Below are 16,779 nucleotides of genomic sequence, written 5' to 3'. Positions count from 1 at the left end.
TAAGAGCGAGCTGTTCTGTTTTGGTAGAGCCAAAGACGAACATGAGGCTTATAGGCAATTGTTTGGGTGCGAGTTAGGAGAGTTACCCTTCTCTTACCTGGGTATTCCAATCCACCATCGTAGGTTGACAAACAAAGAGTGGAAGTGCATCGAGGACCGATTTGAGAAGAAACTGAGTTGTCGGAAGGGTAAGCTCATGTCATACGGAGGCTGATTAATCCTGATTAATTTGGTGCTCACGAGTATGCTTATGTTTCTCCTATCGTTCTTTGAGGTCCCAGTTGGTGTTAGGAAGAGACTGGACTTCTATCGACCGTGTTTCTTTTGGCAGGGTGATGAGCTTAAACGAAAATATCGGCTTGCTAAATGGGATATCATTTGTAGACCGAAAGACCAAGGGGGTCTCGGTATTGAGAATCTAGAAGTTAAGAATAGATGCCTTCTTAGCAAGTGGCTGTGGAAGCTCTCAACGGAGAATGATGCCATGCGGGCTCAAATTCTTCGTACCAAGTACCTCCAGACAAAAACTTTGTCCCAGGTTACAGTCAGGACGACTGATTCACCTTTTTCGAAAGGTCTGATGAAAGTCAAACAATCTTTCTTTAATAGGATGAAGTTTGTTATTGGAAACGGCTCTAGTACACGTTTCTGGGAGGATACTTGGCTCGGCGAGACACCTTTGGCCATCCAATATCCGTCTTTGTACCGTATTGTTCAACGACGTGAAGTGTTCGTCGTCTCGGTATTTCAATCTATCCCCCTTAATATTCAGTTCCGACGGACGCTAGCGGGCAATCGTTGGGAAGAATGGCTCCGTTTAGTTAGGAGACTAATGGAGGTCCAACTATCTCAACAACCCGATGAATTACGCTGGAAATTGACTTGGTCTGGAGTATTCACTGTTAAATCAATGTATATTGATGTTATTAATTCGAACTCCATTCCTACCTCTAAGCATGTTTGGGCTGTCAAAGTTCCTTTGAAAATAAAAGTGTTTATGTGGTTTGTCCATAAACAAGTTATTTTAACCAAGGACAACTTGATAAAGCGTAATTGGACAGGACCTACTAGGTGTAGTTTCTATGATCGGGATGAGACAATCAAACATCTCTTTTTTGATTGCCCGTTGGCCAAAGTACTTTGGCAGACGGTCCACATTGCTTTTAATACCAATCCACTGAATTCTGTTAACAAGTTATTTGGGACATGGCTTAATGGGATTGAGCCTGACTTAGCGAGACACATTCGGGTTGGAGTTTGTGCTTTGCTGTGGACTATTTGGACCTGTAGAAATGATTTGGTTTTTAACAGAATATCATGTATTCATTTTTTGCAGGTTTTATTCCGAACTATGGCTCTAATCCGTTCCTGGTCGCTACTCACCCAGACGGAGGCCAGGGAGCACTTGGTTACTGGGTCTTTTCGATGGGAGATGGTAGCTCGGGATATCTTTAACCGGTTTGGATGGCGGTCATGTAATAGGATAGGCATGTAGTTTACCTATCTAGTTTTAGCCAGCCGGTTGTGGCGTCTTTTCATGGCTAGTGGGTGTTTCTAGCCCTTTTTGGCTCTGTGTGAGCTTTCTTTTGCTTTTTATTACTTTTTGGAGACCTTGGAACCATGTTTGCACTGCTTTATTTGTTTAATAAGATGGCTGTATGCATCTTTCTGATGCAGAGGTCGGGGATTTCCCCCTTTTCGAAAGAAAAAAAATCTGTATGGTAGATGCTATTGGGTATTAATGTGGGGAAGTCCTTCGCCGGAACTAAAAATGAAGTGTTGAAACCCGTGAACAACGTGGGATCTTTGAGATTGTGTACTTTGGTGAGCTTTTGTTTAACAAAATCAATTTTGTAGACAGCAAAGAAAGCTGTCACACGCTCTTTCTCTTCTTCTTCCTCCTCCTCCTCCATGGTCTGCTCATCATCCACCTCCTCTTCCACCGACACATCTGGAATGTCCACCTCCTCCTCCACTAACACGGCTGCGTTCTCTGCCACCTCCTCCTCCTGATTCTCATCCTCCTCCACATCCACCGACACATGTGCATTCTCCAACTCCAACTCCTCCTTGTCCTCTTCTGTTTCAGTCTCCGTCTGCAAATCCTCGCTCACCACTTCTACCTCTTCACGCTCCTCCACATCAGATTCTATTTCTTCCTCCTCCTCTTCTGTTTCAGTCTCCGTCTTCAAATCCTCGCTTACCACTTCTATCTCTTCATGCTCCTCTCCATCCGATTGCATTTTCTCCTTGTCCTCCTCCATCTCTATCTCTGCCTCCACCATCTCTAACTGTTCTATGCCCGCATCGACATCATTATTGTCGTCGTCCTCCACCACTTCCTCGTCATCCTCAAGATATCGATCCCACCTCCATATCTGAAAAATATCTCCCCATGGTGCCTGTACAATATACTTGTTAAATGATAGGCTTGTAGAGAATGTATAGGCTAGTATTTTGTGACATGCTGTCACGTATTATGTACGCATACATGTAATCTTGGGCTTGCGGCAGGTTGTTAGCTAGGATAGGTTTATCTTTGTATAGCTTGGAGTAGAGGCCAAGCCTAGTAACAACCTGCGCAACTTATCTTGTATCTTGACATCTCTATATAACACGAACGCGTCCCTGCCGAACAGCATACGCTTCCACAATTCTCTTTCTTTCATGGTAATCAGAGCAATCCTCGAGATCATCCATGGCGACGTCTTCAAGTTCCTTCCTCTCCTCGCCATTCGCTCACGCTGCCATAGAGAAGCTTACCAAGGGCAACCAAGCCCTGTGGCGAGCGACCGTGCTCTCCGCCATCCGGGGAGCTCAGATGGCGAAGTACCACGATGTTGAGCAGCCGCCGCCACCCACGCAGATCGATGTGGCCTCCGCCGACGGCAAAACCACGACGAAAGCGGCGAACCCTGACTTCCAAACCTGGTATGCGCAAGACCAACAAGTCTTCTCCTATCTCCTGATGACTCTTCCTCATGAGATAGCCATCCAGGTTGCGTCATGTCACACCTCGGCGGAGCTCTGGAACACGGTCGAGGGGATGCTTGCATCTCGCACTCGATCGCAGACCACCAACGTCCGCATCGCCCTCGCTAACTTGCAGAAGGGCAACCTTTCCATCACCGACTACGTCGGGAAGGTCAGAACCCTCACCGACGAGTTGATCGCCGCGGGGAAGAGGGTGGACGAGGAAGACATTGTCTCCCACATCCTCGCCGGACACGATGAAGATTTCGATCCGGTGGTTTCTGCTATGTGCTCCAGGGTGGAGCCGGTCACTGCAGCTGAGCTTTTCTCGCAGCTGCTCAACTTCGAGACGAGGCTGAATCTTCGTGGCGGCGGGTCGCAGTCCTCCGCCAACAGTGCCACCCGAGGCCGCAAGCAAGGCGGCGGAGGTGGTGATCGCGGTCGCAGGCAAGCTGGCAATGGTGGTGACCGCGGCGGCCGTGGCTATTCCAAGCCAGGAGGTCGTGGCGGTGGTGGCCACGGCAACAACAATGGAGGCGGTAGCGAAGGCAACTACAAAAACCATGCCTCCGCTTCTCGGGTGCAATGTCAGATCTGCGGGAAGATGGGCCATCCGGCATGGAAGTGCTCGAAGAGGTATGACGAGTCCTACCAAGGTATGGAGGAGAAATCGGCCAATCTTGCAGCTCCACGGTATGGCGTAGACACCAACTGGTACCTTGACAGTGGTGCTACTGATCATATCACGGGTGACCTGGAGAAGCTGAACGTGCGCGATCGCTACAACGGCAATGAACAGAATACATACTGCAAGTGGATCAGGTATGGATATTAAACATATTGGTCGTTCAGCAATTCATACCCTAGATCGTGATCTCTACTTGAACAATATTCTTCATGTACCTGAAGCCAATAAAAGTCTCATCTCTGCTAGTCGTCTTGCCATTGACAACAACTCCTTTGTTGAAATTCACCCTTATTCTTTTTGTGTTAAGGATCGGGGAACGAGGAAGGTACTACTTCAAGGCAAGGGTAGGAGAGGTCTCTACCCGATTAGGCACACGAGCACCGACGTCAAGAAGCAAGTGCTAAGTGCTACCAAGTTATCTCCGGATAGGTGGCACCGACGTCTAGGGCATCCCTCTTCTGTCATTGTTAGCAAAGTCATTAGTCAAAATAATCTGCCGTGTGCCAGTTCTTTCAATAAAGAGTATGTATGTGACGCATGCCAAAAAGGCAAAAGTCACCAACTTCCTTATCCAAAATCAATAAGTGAGTCAAAATTTCCTTTAGAGCTTGTGTTCTCTGATGTTTGGGGTCCTGCTGTGGAAACAGTAGGAAGAAAGCAATATTATGTGAGTTTCATAGATGATTTCAGTAAATTTACATGGATCTACCTTATCAAACACAAGTCCGAGGTGTTTCAAAAGTTTCATGACTTTCAGAAACTTGTAGAGCGACAATTTGATCGCAAAATTCTTGCTCTCCAAACAGACTGGGGAGGGGAGTATGTTAAACTCAACTCCTTCTTTACCAAAATAGGTATATCTCATCATGTCTCCTACCCTCATGCGCACCAACAGAATGGTTCAGCTGAGAGGAAGCACCGCCATATCGTTGAAGTAGGTTTGTCTCTTCTTGCTCAAGCTTCCATGCCCCTGAAGTTTTGGGATGAAGCTTTCATTGCTGCAACCTACTTGATAAATCGGATGCCTAGCAAAGTGATCAACTTTGAAACACCTCTTGAACGACTTTTTCATGAAAAACCCAACTATTCTATCCTGAGAATTTTCGGGTGTGCCTGCTGGCCCAACCTCCGACCTTACAACAATCACAAGCTTCAATTTCGCTCCAAGCAGTGCGCTTTCCTTGGGTATAGCAACCTTCACAAAGGCTTCAAATGTCTTGACATTTCCACCGGACGTGTTTATATTTCAAGGGATGTTGTGTTTGATGAAAACATATTTCCTTTCTCTACACTCCATCCTAATGCCGGTGCTCGTCTTCGTGCTGAGATCCTCTTGCTTTCACCAGATTTATTAAATCCTACTGATCAAGGGGGTGAACATATTGCTAATGATCATTTGTTTAATAATCCTAACCCTAACGAAGACAGCAGTGAAAAAAACAGCACTCCAAATTGTCATGATTTTATGCCGCAGCAGGAGCAACAGGAAACGCCTGGTGCGGAACATGAAGCAGATTCGCCTGCACCTGCGGGCGCGGATCCCGCGAGATTTGGTGGCAGGAGGCCAACTGACGCGCCTGATGATCCCCAGGAAGATCTCCTGATGCCTCCTGGTCCCCGGTCGGGCGGGGCTGGTGGTGATTGGTCGGGCGGACTCGACCCGCCCTCGCCCCCGTCTGGCGCACGCCACGCGTCAAGTCCTTGCACGGGCAGACCTGGCATGCTTGGTACGCCTTCGTCGTCACATGGGGCGGGTGGTGCGTCGCCTGGGCCACGCGCACAGAACCTGAGCCCAGGTAGCGCACCTGCACGGGATCCAAGTCCAGTTAGGAGCGCGACAGTCGAGGCAGATTCGCCCGCCTCTCCTCGGTCGGATCGAGTACGAGGTGATGGGCTCGGATCTTCTGTGGCTGGTGGTTCAGTACATGACCATGCACAGTTACGGATGACTACACGTGCACAAAAAAGTATTTTGAAACCGTCAAAATTTAAAGATGGAACAGTCAGGTATGAGAAAAACTTCAAGTTTGTAAACTTTGCATCTACTGGTGAACCTCAAAATCTGTTAGAGGCACTAAGCAATGATAATTGGAAAAAGGCTATGAATATAGAGTATGAAGCTCTCATGAAAAATCAGACTTGGCACTTGGTTTCTCCTAAGAAAGGGAGAAATGTGATAGATTGTAAGTGGGTATACAAGATTAAAAGAAAGCCTGATGGCACAATAGACAGATACAAGGCTAGGCTAGTAGCTAAAGGTTTTAAGCAATGTTATGGTATTGACTATGAGGACATATTTAGTCCAGTTGTTAAAGCTGCTACTATTAGACTTGTTCTGTCTATTGCTGTTTCCAGGGGATGGAGTCTTCATCAATTGGATGTGCAGAATGCGTTTCTACATGGCGTTCTCGAGGAAGAGGTCTATATGAGGCAGCCACCTGGTTTTGAGGATGGCTTGAAACCACATCATGTGTGTAGGTTGGACAAGGCCTTGTATGGCCTAAAGCAGGCCCCCAGAGCCTGGTATTCAAGATTGAGTATGAAACTATAGCAACTAGGTTTTCGGGCCTCAAAAGGAGATACTTCTTTATTCTTCTTCAAGAAAGGGAAGGTGATCATCTTTATGTTAATTTATGTTGATGATATAATCATTGCTAGTTCATCACAAGATGCTACCTCAGCTCTGCTAAAGAATTTGAGAAGTGAGTTTGCACTTAAAGACTTGGGAGAGTTACATTACTTCCTAGGCATTGAAGTTAAAAAATGCGTGATGGTATTATGTTAACTCAGGATAAGTATGCCAGAGATATAATTAAACGGGTAGGCATGAAGGATTGTAAGCCTTCCAATACACCCATGTCTACCACTGATAAGTTGTCATTGCATGAAGGGAAGGTATTGAGCACCGAAGAGGGAACTAAGTACAGAAGCATAGTTGATGCACTGCAATATTTAACTTTGACTAGACCTGATATATCATTTGCAGTAAATAAGGTCTGTCAATTTTTGCATGCTCCTACCTCCTTACATTGGACAGCTGTCAAAAGAATACTAAGGTATATTCAAGGAAGTACTGGGATAGGGCTCAAGTTATGTAGATCTTCATCAACTGGAATAAGTGCATTCTCTGTTGCGGATTGGGCTGGGTGTCCAGATGATAGAAGGTCTACTGGAGGTTTTGCTATCTTTCTTGGGTCTAATCTTATATCTTGGACTGCTAAGAAACAAGCAACAGTATCACGTTCCAGTACTGAAGCAGAATATAAGTCTCTGGCAAATGCAACTGCTGAGGTAATGTGGATTGAAACTTTACTTAATGAACTAGGAATTGGAAGATCACGGTGTGACAACTTGGGTGCAACATATCTCTCTGCAAATCCTGTATTTCATGCCAGAACAAAGCATATAGAAATTGACTATCACTTTGTTCGTGAAAGAGTAGCACAAAAGCTATTAGAGATACAGTTTATTCCAACAGGAGATCAAGTTGCCGATGGTTTCACCAAGCCTTTACAAATTCGACAGTTTCAAGCCTTCAAGAACAATCTAAACCTTGATAAGTTAAGATTGAGGGAGGATGTTAAATGATAGGCTTGTAGAGAATGTATAGGCTAGTATTTTGTGACATGTTGTCACGTATTATGTACGCATACATGTAATCTTGGGCTTGCGGCAGGTTGTTAGCTAGGATAGGTTTATCTTTGTATAGCTTGGAGTAGAGGCCAAGCCTAGTAACAACCTGCGCAACTTATCTTGTATCTTGACATCTCTATATAACACGAACGCGTCCCTGCCGAACAGCATACGCTTCCACAATTCTCTTTCTTTCAATACTTACTGTCGGTACTGTAATCCCCCTTGTTCTTGTAGACAATATTCACTAGTGCCGATGGTCCATGGAGATCAATGGTATGCACATCACCACAACCTTGAAGAGCATAGAACAACCCATCGCGGCTATCGTAACAGACATCAACATAGTGCTTGCATTCTCTGTGTGTATCAATCCAAGTCCACTTGGTGTCCCCAACCCTAGCATAGGAGAGCATTTGATTAGGCATGTGTACACGTACCACGACACAATTTTTACTGAACGGGTCGCATGACATGGCTACAATCATGTAGAAGAAAAAGCGAGCTTGTTCCAGTGAAATTCCTTATGGCTCTATTTTCTGGTGGAATTCACGCGGCACTGTGTCATACTCCCTCCGTTTTAAAATAGATGACTCAACTTTATATTAACTTTAGTACAAAGTTAGTATAATGTTGGGTCATCTATTTTGCGTTGAGTGTGGTTGTTCTACACCCAGGCACATTGCATCCCCGGTGCACCCACGATAAAAAACTTAGCAAAACATTTCAAAAAATTCTGAAACTTGGTGGATGTGATTATGTGCAAATGTTTTAGGCGCTTGCAAAATTTGGTGGCGAAATAACATCCGAGGAAATCTGTACAAAAAACAAAGTTTGTGCTGAAAACATGTGAACAGTAACGTGGGTGCACAACATCATTTGTATTTCGTTTTGTATGGAAATCATTTGATGTTTTTTGGTCACCAAACTTTGCAAGCACCTAAAACATTAGCTCATAATCACATCCACCAAGTTTCAGATTTTTTTTTACTATTTCTTTCGAATTTACTGTTCATTTCGTGGGTGCACCAAAGGTGGGTGCAGCCACTACTTTCCCTTTTGCGTTGCATGCAACTTGTAGCTTTTCAGGTTTTCTCTTGCGTACATGACCAACTTTCTTAAACACAGAATCTTTTTTTTTGCGTGGAATAAACTCAGAATCTTAAACAACTTTGACAAGAAACCATCGAGGACACTCGACCTACAAACCGTATGTGACCTGAATTTTTTTTGGCAAAGGCACCCTTGCAATCTGGTTAAGAGCATCTCTAACAGATCTTATAAACCGGTCATCCGGAATAATAACCGCTGGTTTACGGGACGTGGGCGGTTTTTCCAGTCCGAGTAGATCCCTCAAAATCGATGATTCCGGATTTCTTTTGCGGGATCCTGCATACTCCGGGTCGATTCACCATTGACTTTGCCGGATCCCCTTTCCTTGGCGTGAAGGCTATTTTCGCCCGCTTCCGTTCCCGCTTCACTCCCCGCCGCCGTCGCCACCACATCACCCTGCTGGTTCTTGGTGCCCCCGGTCGGCTGCCCCGCACCGCATCTATTCCAACAAATTTGTAGGCCGGGGGTGACCGTTTGTCTCCACAGACGAAGACAAGCGGAAGTGTTGAGCTACTCCTTGGTGAGACAACCAACACTAGGGGTTGCCAACCGCCCCTAAGGCCTTGTTCGGTTGAGGTGGATTTTGAAGGGGATTGGCAGGGATTGAGGAGGATTAGATCCTCTACAAGCCAAAATCCCCTCCAATCCTCTTCAATCCCCTAATAAGGCCTAAGTGATGTCAAAGGTGAGCACCGATGCAGCCGTTGGCAAGAATGACCTGAATGCCAATGGAAGTTACTTGGGCTCGTCATCGGCTGTGTTCCAGGGAAGAAGTAATCCATACACCCTAGAAGCTATGGCTTCTAGAGAGGGTCTGGCTTTGGCAAATGACCTGATGCTTAGTTCAGTCATGTACATGTTGCCTAGTTTTCAGGGCCTCCTAATTTTCCATACAGTGGTACAACACATTGTGCATGAGCAGGCCCAAGCATGCAACTCAGTTGGCTCCGTCGGCTAGGCCGCGCCTATGCCTCGCTTATAGCAAGACGTAGGATGGACTCGCGTCATGCGCCTGCCTAAAGGGGCCGCGCGAGGAAGGCCACAGGCCAATTCTGCAATTTTTTTATTTTATTGTCTTCATTTTTGCTTTCCTTTTTTAGTTTCATCTATACTTCAAAATATTCTAAGCACGTATTACAAAAAATACATTGCATATAACATATGGAAAAATTATAACCAAGCATTTGAAAAATGTTAAATGTGTATTAGAGAAAATTTTCTAATGTATGCAAACAACAATGTAATGTATATGAAAAAACTTGAGAAAATATTTCAAAAATTATAAAGCATTTAAAAAATATAAATGTGTATAAAAATATTTCTTATGTATACAGAAAATATATACAAAACAATAAAATATGTAAAAATGTTAAACATTAATAGAAAATGTTCCTGGTGTACACGTAAAATGTACAACATACATTAAATAAAAGTAGACATAAAAATTATTTCAATACTTTACTCTTCATTTCAAAAATGTCATGCATGTATATAAAAATGACCCTGATGTATACGAAAACTGTACATCGTGTGTAAATTTTATTGCCTGCACATAAATGTTCATCGGTATTGCAAAATGTTGACGATGTATTAAAAAAATGCTAACCTTGTATTTGAAAATATTAAATCTGTATTAAAAATGTATTAGATATATATAAAAAATATGGAACGTGTATGAAAAAAGTACACATAGAAAATGTGTTTTTAAAACAAAATCTTAATGATGTATTTCAAAATGTTAATCATGTGTATAAAATGTCCCTGATGTATATGAAAAATGTTGAATGTGTACTGAAAAAGTTGACATTTGTTGAACAAAAAAGAAACAGATGAAAAAAAGAATCAAAGTAAAATTAAGAAACCCAATAAAAAATAAAAACAAAGAAAAAAATTAGAAAATAAAAAAAGAAGAAAATCAATGCAAGAGAATGAAAACAGAGAAAACAGAGAAAGAAACAAAGACAAATAAAAAAAGAACAAATAGCAAAACAAACCAGTGAAAACCAAAAAAAAACAAAGAAAGAAAGAAAAGAAAAAATCAGTGAAAATCATGAAAGAAACTAAGAAAGCCAGTGAGAATATGAAGAAAAACGATGAAGAAATAGAAAAAAGTAAAATAAAAATAAAGGAAAATGAAGAAGAAGAAAATTAGGACAAGCGAGCTAGCAAGTACTGGTGAATCGATCGAAAACAGTGAAAAAAGAGAGACGTAAATGGGCTGTCCTAGTTGCTACAGGTGAAGGAAACCCTTCAGATGAGGGTACCATATATCTCGCTAGATATCGTCGCCGCGCGTTGACTGTTCCAGTCATCGGCACGGCTGTCTCCTCAAGATATGGGCCTCTGGACCTCGCACGTGCGATGAAGCAGCAGGCTGCCCTATGCCCATGTCCAACCGTTCGTCTGGGCAAATGTAGGGCTCAGGTCCAGAATCCGACCTCTCTTTCACAGTTTCGACGAATAAATTTGTGCAACGTAATCTTTAAGATTATTTCTAAAGTGCATGCTAACCGGTTGAAACGAGTTTTGCCGGAGATTATTTCTCATGAGCAATCCGCATTTGTACCTGGTAGACTGATTACGGATAACATCATTGCTGCTTATGAGTGCCTCCACTTTATGAAACGGTCGAGAAGCAAAAATAATTCTCACTGTGCATTGAAGTTGGATATGATGAAGGCCTATGATCGCGTTGAATGGAACTATTTAGAGGCTGTTATGATCAAGCTCGGATTTAACTCACAATGGGTGAATAAAATTATGGCTTGTGTGTCAACGGTATCTTTCTCTGTTTTGGTTAACGGTGTGAAGATTGACGAGTTCAAACCATCGAGGGGCTTTAGACAGGGAGACCCTATATCTCCATACCTGTTTTTGTTAGCCGCGGAAGGTCTTTCATGTTTACTGAAAGCTAGCAGTCAGAATATGAATGTTCGGGGTGTCGTGGTAGCCCCTACTGCTCCTCCCGTTAATCATCTTTTATTTGCTGATGATTGCTTATTAATGTTCAAGGCAAACGAGGAGGGGGCCACAATTATCAGAAATGTTGTCCGCACTTATTGTGGTGCTTCTGGTCAGAGGGTTAACCTTGCAAAATCAAGTATCTTTTTTGGGAAGGGTTGCCCTAATAGTATGAGAACTGTGATAAAAAATCTTCTGGATGTCCCAAATGAATCGCTGGCTGAACGGTACCTGGGGCTGCCGTCTGATGTTGGGAAGTCAAAAAAAGGTGTTTTCAAATATTTAAAAGACAGAGTTTGGGCCAAGGTGCAAGGGTGGATTGAGAAGTGCATGGCGTCCGCAGGGAGAGAAGTTTTGATAAAATCAGTGGCTCAAGCTATACCTACTTTCTCAATGTCTTGTTTTCTGCTACCTCGTGGTTTATGCAAACATATAGATACAATGTTGAGGAAGTTTTTTTGGGGCAGTAGGAATGGAGAAAGAAAGGTTGCTTGGGTATCCTGGGAGACTTTAACAATGCCCAAGTACTTGGGTGGTTTGGGTTTTCGGGATACACAGGTCTTTAATTTGGCAATGTTGGCAAAACAGTCATGGAGATTGTTGCAAGACTCAGAATCGCTTAGTGCTAGAATTTTAAAGGCAGTGTACTACCCTCAATCAGATCTGCTTGAGGCGGAGCTTGGAAGCCATCCTTCTCAGGTATGGAGAGCAATTTTTGAAGGCACAAATGTCCTGAAGCAGGGCTTAATCCGGAGAATTGGAAACGGACATAGCACACACATTTGGAATCAGAACTGGATCCCGAGGGATCATATGCTTCGAGCGCTGCACCCGCGGTCTCAAAACCCGCCAGAGTTGGTATCCGATTTGATGGATATTTCTATTAGAAGCTGGGACAGAATTGCTTTGAGGGAACATCTGCAGGAAATTGATGTGCAGAAAATTTTGCAAATCCCTTTGAGTTCCTATAACAGACCTGACACATGGGCATGGCACTATGAGCGGTCTGGAAATTTTTCTGTACGTTCAGCGTATAGATTGCTAATGGAGACTAAGAGGAACAGAGAAGCTTGGCTCTATGAGGCTCCTGGAAACTCTAATACCGAGGGTGACAAGAAGCACTGGAAGAATCTCTGGAGTATGAAAGTTCCAGCTAAGTTGAGAAATTTTGCCTGGCGCCTTGCGAGAAACTCGGTGCCAACGGAAGAGGTTAGAGCTCATCGGAATATGACTGAGTCGAGTGTATGCCCAATATGTAACTCAGCAGAGGACACCTGGAAACATGCTTTGGTTCAATGCTCTATGGCAAAGTGTGTATGGTCCTTGGTGGATGAAGAGCTTGTGGAATACATGATTGCATGCAACCACAGAGATGCTAAGCTTTGGTTAATTGAACTTCAGGACTCCATGGGACAAGACACGTTTGTGAAGCTGCTAGTTTCTCTCTGGTCCATATGGTGGGTCAGGAGGAAGGCTGTTCATGAAGAACAATTTCAGTCACCACTAACTACCTACTCCTTCATTCTGAGATACCTCGCTGATTTGGAGAATCTGAAAGCGGAAAAACCAGTTCAAAAATCATCTGTTATTCGCCATATGCCTAGATGGACTGTACCTCCGGAGGGTTTTGTTAAAATAAATGTTGATGCAGCTATTGGTAGGAATGGCGATCGTGGTGCGGTGGCTGTTATTTGCCGAGATGAAACGGGTGCATATCGGGGAGCCTCAGCCATCTCTGTTTCTGATATGGTTGATCCAGGAATTTTAGAAGCTATGGCGAGTGGCGAGGCTCTGTCTTTAGCGGCGGATCTGGGCTACCAGAAGATACAAGTTTCAACTGACTGTGCCGCAACGATCACACACCTCAAAGGCAACTACAATGGCACGTCTGCAGCTGTTATTCAAGACCTGAAGAGAAGGACGCTTGATTTTGTTTCCGTGGAATTTATCCATGAGAAGAGGGAGTTTAATCTTGAGGCTCATAAGCTCTCAAAGGCAGCAATTACTTTACCTTTCGGTCGTCATGTATGGCTTCAAATCTTACCGGACATCATTTGTATCCCCGAACATATCCTTAGTTAATTTTAGTTTGCTGCTCTCAAAAAAAAAAAAGGTCCAGGCTCCAGCGACGACTCGACGCATGCATCTCTTCATTTCTTTCTCTGTCTGTCGCTGCCGATTGATGCCTCGCTCCAGACGGCAACACCTGACCACGAAGAAGGCACGAGCAGTTCAGAACTCATTTACATCGGCCACGGATCGACAGGCCCTATGAGGCTTTGACCGTGAGTTTCGTCAATTTTGTTCTTTTCATCTTTTGAATGTTGCCTTTTGATTTGTGAGTTTTGTAGCTAATATTATTGTTTTCATCTTCCATATACTAGACGTATAATGTTCCATGATTTAAAGTATTGTCTTCGCATCTATCGGCCCGCAAAGCATGACCCACTTATAAATGTGCCTCGGTGGGCCGTGCCATGCCTGGCACGTTTAAGTGTGGGTTGGGCCGTGCCGTGCCATGGCGACCAACTAGGGCAGGTTTGCTCAGGCTCATCATATTTTCAGCTTATCAACATATATTTTTCTATCGCCCAAAGGCTTAATATGCTCACAGACGCATTAGCGGCGTGTGGGGTGAACCTTGGTGACTAATCCCAGCATCTGTGCACGCACTATGCCTGTATGGTTGATCTGGTGGCCAACGGTTTGGCCAGCTGCTTGGTTTAATGGAAGGAAGTTTCGAAAGTAAAAAAAATTACAATCACGCTGCATTTCACGCATGCCCGCTTTTTTGACTTATTTTGGTGTCACAAGTTGGTTGTTGAAATTACCATACGTACGTGGTGCCACTCGTCCATATCGGGCCGTACATGCTTGATCGTACGTACCACTTGAAAGCTTCACGGATGAGAGAGTGGTCTAGAAAGAAGAAAAGATGCCAAAAATGCTACACGTACGGGCGACGTTGTACGGGATTAATGGATGGGCTTACGTGGGATTTCTGGTTCGATGAAAATCAAGCTTTGCTACACGTACGGGGGATTACAGGGTGTTACGACAGTTTTTAATTGGTCATTGGTAGAGGCGCAGGCTCACCCCCATTGAATTCAGGTGGGGGATGTTTAGGAAGTTTGAAAGGAGGCTGTAGAATCCCTGCAATAGCCTGTACGTCTAGCATTTTTGATGAAAATCAGGGGAGAAAGACTAGTGAGGAAGGTTCTGTAATTATTCTGTAGATTAATCGTAAGTGTACGTAGCATTTTTGGCGCGCAGCCAACCTGCGCGTGCCAGCTGATGGATGTGCACGAGCACACTCGCTGTCCCCATCAATGCCCAAGAAATCAGGAGGGAACACGCAACGCAATTACTCCCTTCATGAGCGCCGGCACAAAAGAAACCCCAGAGAAAGAGACAGATGGACTATTGGTTGATCAGAAGTCCCCAAGCAATACGTCAACCTTTCATGTGGGAAAAGCAAAGCAAAGTTCACTATACATGTGATCCCTTTCACCAAAGAGATGGACCCGAGGAAAGAGGCTGCTGGATGCACCCTGGCTGACTTTTGCATGCATGGAAATCACACCAGCACAGGGAGGAGGAAGGCTCCATATGATATGTGGTCACATGCAGCTGAGGAAAGCAGCAGGCTGCCAGCACTGCAGGGCTTGGTGTCTTCCAATAAAAGGAGACCATGGGGAGAGGAGAAGCTTCGTTTCAGAGGTCAGTCTAGTGTGGAGGAGTGCCGGCCATGGCCGTTGAGGCATATTAGGCTAGGCTATATCTCTATTTATCACAACGTACCTAGGTACTCTTCAACTAGCTATATATAGTTGCCTAGCTATATTATCTGGCGGCACCAACGACATGGGGAGGCCGCCATGCTGTGACAATGGTGGCGCCAGCGTGAAGAAGGGGCCATGGACGCCGGAGGAGGATATCATCCTTGTCTCCTACATCCAGCAGCACGGGCCCGGGAACTGGCGCTCCGTGCCCGAGAACACCGGTTGGTTTTATGCATCCCACATGCGCTTTCAGTATATATATCCACGTGGTAGATGATTCTTGTCTTTTGATCGACCAATCTAGGAGAGTAGTAATTAATACAATATGTTGTTGCTTGTTTGCTTTGGTGATGGATTGGTTAATTGTAGGGTTGATGAGGTGCAGCAAGAGCTGCAGGCTGCGGTGGACCAACTACCTCAGACCCGGGATCAAGAGAGGGAACTTCACCCAGCATGAGGAAGGGATAATCATACACCTGCAGGCATTGCTTGGCAACAAGTAAGTAATCATATGTCCATCTTGACCGGTGTGTTGCTGAAAGATAATATTTAACAAAAGCGATGCTCATTTCATATCTTTCTTAGGGCTCTCATATTCAACAAAATGAATGTTCACCCTGTTCCAACTAAAATCCTTTGGGTTGAAAGACAGTTTTGTTCTAATTACTTCCATCTTCCATATGTGCTACCACTTTTACTATTTCAATCTCCAAAAATTGGTCTTGCTTGTTTAGTGTCAACTCCATTAAGCAAAACCATAACTTTGTAACAGACACATATGAACCTTCAACTGTCAAAAAACTATTCCGTGTTTTCCAATTCTGTATGCATGTGTGTGAACTTGGTGCTGACTATATTCTTCCTATGCAAATTCAGGTGGGCAGCAATAGCCTCCTACCTCCCCCAAAGAACAGATAACGACATCAAGAACTACTGGAACACACACCTCAAGAAGAAAGTGAAGAGGCTGCAACAACAAACACATCCTGCAGATCACTTCTTCCAGCACACATCCACTGCCACCAATGCAGCTGAGCAAACCACCAGCATGAATTACTACAACCCTAGCAGCAGTAACCTCGACTCCGCCATGCAAGCCGCCATGGGTTACCCCGAGACCGCCACGGGCAACGTTGCACCTGCCACCATGGCCGTCTCGAAGCTCTTCCAGTCTTGGATGCCGAAGGTCCCATCGCCGGAGATGGCGGACTACAAGGGTATGGTGGCCATGCAGGAGTTCCGGACCGATGGAGAGGCCGGTGCCGCAGTTTCCATGACCAGTGGCGACAGGTTCTCGTCCTCAGAGATATTGGCCAGCCGTGGCGAGGCTGCCACGGCCATGACCTTCTCGGTGCTCGAGAACTGGTTGCTCGACGACATGACACCGGGGCAGGCTGCCGTGGACGGGCTCATGGACATCTCTTCTGGTTGCTGTGCAAACCCCATCATGTTTTGATAGGCCCTGTCTGTTTCTTCGCACTCCTGTCTCCTGGTCGCCAATCTTGTGTTTCCGGTTAATAAGCCGTTGGTTTTATAAAGGTATAAATAAAAGACAGAGATAACGAGCTCCATATGTCCTCCTTATCCCCGTCGCCCCTTATTCTTAGATTCGGACTCGCAGCTGTATAT

The 16,779-nt window shown here is 44.7% G+C and overlaps 1 protein-coding gene and 1 pseudogene across 1 annotated transcript; both read left to right on the top strand.

Annotated features, from left to right (window-relative positions):
* Positions 1-3,184: 3,184 nt before the first annotated feature.
* On the top strand, positions 3,185-3,323 carry LOC123088955 (uncharacterized; annotated as a pseudogene).
* Positions 3,324-15,062: 11,739 nt separating this feature from the next.
* Positions 15,063-16,732, top strand: LOC123082579 (transcription factor MYB60). Its single transcript, XM_044504882.1, has 3 exons — positions 15,063-15,371; positions 15,520-15,649; positions 16,027-16,732. The coding sequence occupies exons 1-3, from the start codon at positions 15,233-15,235 to the stop codon at positions 16,604-16,606; spliced, it is 849 nt and encodes a 282-aa protein (XP_044360817.1). The 5' UTR covers positions 15,063-15,232; the 3' UTR covers positions 16,607-16,732.
* The last annotated feature ends 47 nt before the right edge of the window (positions 16,733-16,779 follow it).

The sequence above is a fragment of the Triticum aestivum genome, chromosome 4A (genome assembly GCF_018294505.1).
Source record: "Triticum aestivum cultivar Chinese Spring chromosome 4A, IWGSC CS RefSeq v2.1, whole genome shotgun sequence".
Lineage (NCBI taxonomy): Eukaryota > Viridiplantae > Streptophyta > Magnoliopsida > Poales > Poaceae > Triticum > Triticum aestivum.
This window is presented reverse-complemented; position numbering and strand designations above follow the sequence as displayed.